The following is a 4,268-nucleotide window of genomic DNA, read 5'->3' on the forward strand; positions in this document are numbered from 1 at the left end:
GTGTTGTGACTAAAACTCAAATGAAAATGCATTATACTCTAGGTTAGGTTACAATCCAGGTTAGGTTACAATCCACGGTCCATCCAAACCATGTCCAAACCATGTTTGACAACAAGGACAAGCCTATATAAGCAATGTTAAATTGGCAGAAATATTATTTAAAATTCTATTAAAAAAATATATCTATGTATAGTGTTGTGAAATCATCCATGTCTAAATACAAATACAATGGTTCATTAAAAAAAACTTGTAGGCTTGCAAGGTACTAAGATCGCCCAACAAAGCATAACCCTAAAATGATTGTGTCATTTGAATACTTGACTAGGGTTCCAGTACAATCGATATCGACTTTATATTTTGCTTTGAAAAAAACATATAATACTAACAGAAAATGGGTAGAAATATACAAAAATTGCTAAGAAATTAAAACAAAAATACTGTTCTGCATCGAAAATGCGGATGCATATATCAGTAAAGGCAATCTGCCATTATATAAGAGTTAAACTACTCATTTAAAGCCATTAATAACATCCATTCATATTAGAGGCTAACTCTGTTTATGGTTTGCAAAGATGAGGTATTTGCTGTGAGACACGTATGTGTTGATTACAAATCAATATTGGCCATTTGCCTTTCTCATGCTGAGGTAACGAAGGAGGTGAGTTGCACCTTCAGTTTAAAAGCAATGCTGTGAATCGCTCATGTTTTAAAATCTGTTTCTCAGAACTGTTAGCTGGCCCCTGCTACAAGCACCCTTCCTTTATGCCAAGGAATCCACAAAAGACTACAAGTAAAGGCAGTAATGAAATCTCATATTGATTGAAGCTGCTCACAACGATTGAACTTCATATTGATTGAAGCTGGTCACAACTTTCGTTGAATCCTTTTGACTGAAACACACTCACTGCAAGTCTCCTTGTCAACGATTAGCTTTCACAGCTTTCTCTCCATAGTAAATATCCCGCAGAACAGAGGAATATTCAGGATTCCCATTAACATACTGTTCCAAGAACTTTTTGTCTGTGTATTTAACAATATTTGGAGAAATCCTCTCTCTCTTCAACAGTTGCATGGACTTCAAGGCCTCCATTACTCTATACCGAGGGATTATCCTCGTCTCCAAGTTACATGTCAACAGACTGGAATATCTAACAATATCATCCAATGGAAGACCCTGTGATTTGACAAGAAAATCTACATTCCGTTTCAGTTTTTCCTCTGAAAGTCCCAAGACCCCCGGCATCTGACGTGAGAGCTTGTAAATTTGTTTTTCGGAGAAACCTAAGCTGCTCAAAAATTGCAGTTTTCGATCTATCTTTTCTTTTCGCATTCCTAGACACCAAAGCAAACCGTACCCAAATATATTGGATCCCCTTTCAAGCCCCAGACGCTCAGCCACTTTAAATGACTCCATAACTTTTTCCTCCGTATGGGTGAGGAGACGGGGTACCCTTGCTAATAACTTTGATAATGCGTCGCCCTCAATACCCAATCTTTGCAAGACTGAAATCGCAGATTCAAGCTTATCCTCACTCAGATCAAGAATTTGTGAATGGGTATAAAGAAGCTTGCAGATATCCTCTTTGTTGACGATAGACCTTAGATAGCTGAGCCTAGACTTTAAGTCCCTTTTGGATTTATATAAGAAAATCCCAGGGTTGCCAAGAACCACCCTTCGAATGTGAGCCGGGGTTGTCAAACCACATTCACTTAACAACTCCAAAACTTCTTCCAAATCCTGGCTTGGTTTATTCAGCAAGCCCTTTTGAAGTTTAAGGACATTTGAAACATCTTTCTCTGACATACCGCATTTGTTGATGAAAAAATCTGTGACAACGCCCCCATCTGGTGGAGCTGGGGATGGGGTTGCTGTTTCCGTGCAGAATTTGGCAATTTTTATGTGGGGATTTGCATGAATTTGAAGAGGACGAAACAGCAAAATTGGGATCGATACATGAGTGGATACTAGGGGGACTTCCTTCATTATCAAACGTTTCAATATTCGATTAATAGACATTATCTTTGCAACAGTGAAATCGCAGATTAAAATGTACCCTTGCTGAAATTAAAAGCAGAAACAGAGAAATAACTACCTGGATGTCTGGATGAATATCGTCGGAGATGGTTCGGAGGGCAAAACGTTTTCGAAGACCAAAGGTGAGCACTGTGCTGCGAGGATTTAGGGTTTCATTTGAGATGAGGTTTAGGGTTTTATGAGGGTTGGAATCCTATGAGGTGGCATGGAAGAAGGAGATGGATGTTTCCCTATGGCACGTTGGGCGTTGTTTTTGATGTTACGATGATAACAATGTTTGATGTTATTAAATTATTTTATAATTTTCGAAATAATAAGATAATTTAATAATTAGCAAATAATTAAATAATTAGCAATTGCATTCAGAGGTGTAAAGGAATTTTGAATAAGTTTTTTACATCCTTACAAAAATTTAAATTTCTCACGTGGGTACAAAAAATTTTAAATAAGTTTTTTACATCTTTACAAAAATTTAAATTTCTCACATGGGTACAAAAGTTTATTTTCAGAGGTGTAAAGGAATTTTGAATAAGTTTTTTACACATTTACAAAAAGTTTAAATTTCTCACATGGTTACAAAAGTTTATTTTCCAAAAAAATGGAACCCTTTGAGCTTTGTAACTTTTTGAGTTTCTTTAACTTCTCATGATCTTGTGTCTCAAAATTTTCCATATCTATCTACAATCCAAACAATCAATAATTTCTTAAAACAAAATACTAAACTAAATAAATAAAACTTTCAATAAAAATAAAAACTGATATAAAATTTAAAATAAATTAATTAACTATAATTTTAAATAAAAAGTAATTTAAAATAACTCAAACTATAACTTAAATAATCTAAATAGATAAAATTCAAATTTATATACTATTAAATAATAAAATCAACGTTACTAAATCAAAGCTAAATATTTAAACTTAAACCAAAATTAAAATAAATTTAAGTTAAACTAAATTAGTTTTTAATTATAATTAAAGAAAACCAGTAATATAACTAAAATTAAGTAATTTAGATAAAATAAACTAATAAAAACTAAAATGACTACCATAGATCAAAAACTAAAATAGCTATTAAAAGAGTCATGACATAAAATGAAAGGAAACTATGAAGTTCATATGATCGAAAGAGCATATCACTAATTTCATATTATCATCAAAGATATGTTGAATTCCAAGATTTTCTAGTAACCCTTGTACATCGTCTGTAGTAACCATGTCATCGCCATAAATTCGAGATAGGTCCCATTTTTTAACAAAGGTCGTGTATATTTTATTTACAAAATCACTGCTCGTTTGATCAATCCTACCTCCAGACAAGTGGTATTTTCCAAGATCACTTATAATATGTGGGTCTTTTGGATTGCAAAGTTCGGGAAACTTAGTTTACCATTATTTGAGAAACCCAAACATGAACATAAAAGTTGTAATTCTTGAACTTGACTCAGGGACATGGATACAATAATACTCCAATACATAGACATGGCAGACACATTTGAAATTCCTATTGTTGCAGTGCTCAAGTACGGTCATTCTTGAAATCTGGAAAAGCGAGAAGGAAAAATAGTAGAAAATCAAGAGTCATCTTTGTCCACCAAGGTAGTTGCAAATGTTAGAGCTGAAAATATCATCGAATCAGCAAAGGGTTTGGTATCAAATGGAGTCAAAGAACACATATTTTCTCCCAAATTTTGCTAATGTGGAAGCTGGAGGAGAACTTATTTTAGAAACCAGAGAAATGAAGGTCAACAACTATGAAAGTAGTAAAGGTCTCCCATATTGAACAAATGTCAATTACAAAAAGACCCAAAAAGTATCAATACCAAAACATTCAATCAACTTTAAGCTCATAAAAGTTCATGCCTTACAAGATAAATACACGAGCTACGACTGGCAAAACATACAAACAAAGTATATCAATTAATCTTTGATTGTTTGCTTTGAAGGCTTGGTTGGAAAAAGCAAAGAGATCACAAGAAATGCTCTGCAGATAGGTAGTTCGTTTTGTTTTGAAACTATCATATCAAACATATATAAACAATACATGGAAAGCAATTTGCTTCAATGGAAAGTAAAGAGTGGAAAAAAAAACTCAAATTTATGATTACACATAAAGTTAAACAAATTAAAGAAATGAACTCATTGGATATCTCCATAACATACTTAAAAATCACCTATGTTAACTAATGAAATTATTAACATAGATTCATAGCAACCCTGGATAAATTAAGTGTCC

General features: G+C 33.3%; 1 protein-coding gene across 1 annotated transcript; it reads right to left on the reverse strand.

Annotated features, from left to right (window-relative positions):
- Positions 1–773: 773 nt before the first annotated feature.
- LOC149236129 (uncharacterized) lies at positions 774–2,252 on the reverse strand. The gene is made up of 2 exons (XM_089372322.1): positions 2,094–2,252; positions 774–1,978 (listed from the first exon to the last, which is right to left on the reverse strand). Exon 2 carries the CDS (start codon positions 1,802–1,804, stop codon positions 920–922), a length of 885 nt encoding a protein of 294 aa, XP_089228448.1. The 5' UTR covers positions 1,805–1,978; positions 2,094–2,252; the 3' UTR covers positions 774–919.
- Positions 2,253–4,268: the final 2,016 nt, after the last annotated feature.

This window comes from Pinus tabuliformis, chromosome 8 (assembly GCF_031772625.1).
Source record: "Pinus tabuliformis cultivar Carrire ecotype Pingquan chromosome 8, CPIR1, whole genome shotgun sequence".
NCBI classification, from domain to species: Eukaryota; Viridiplantae; Streptophyta; class Pinopsida; order Pinales; family Pinaceae; genus Pinus; species Pinus tabuliformis.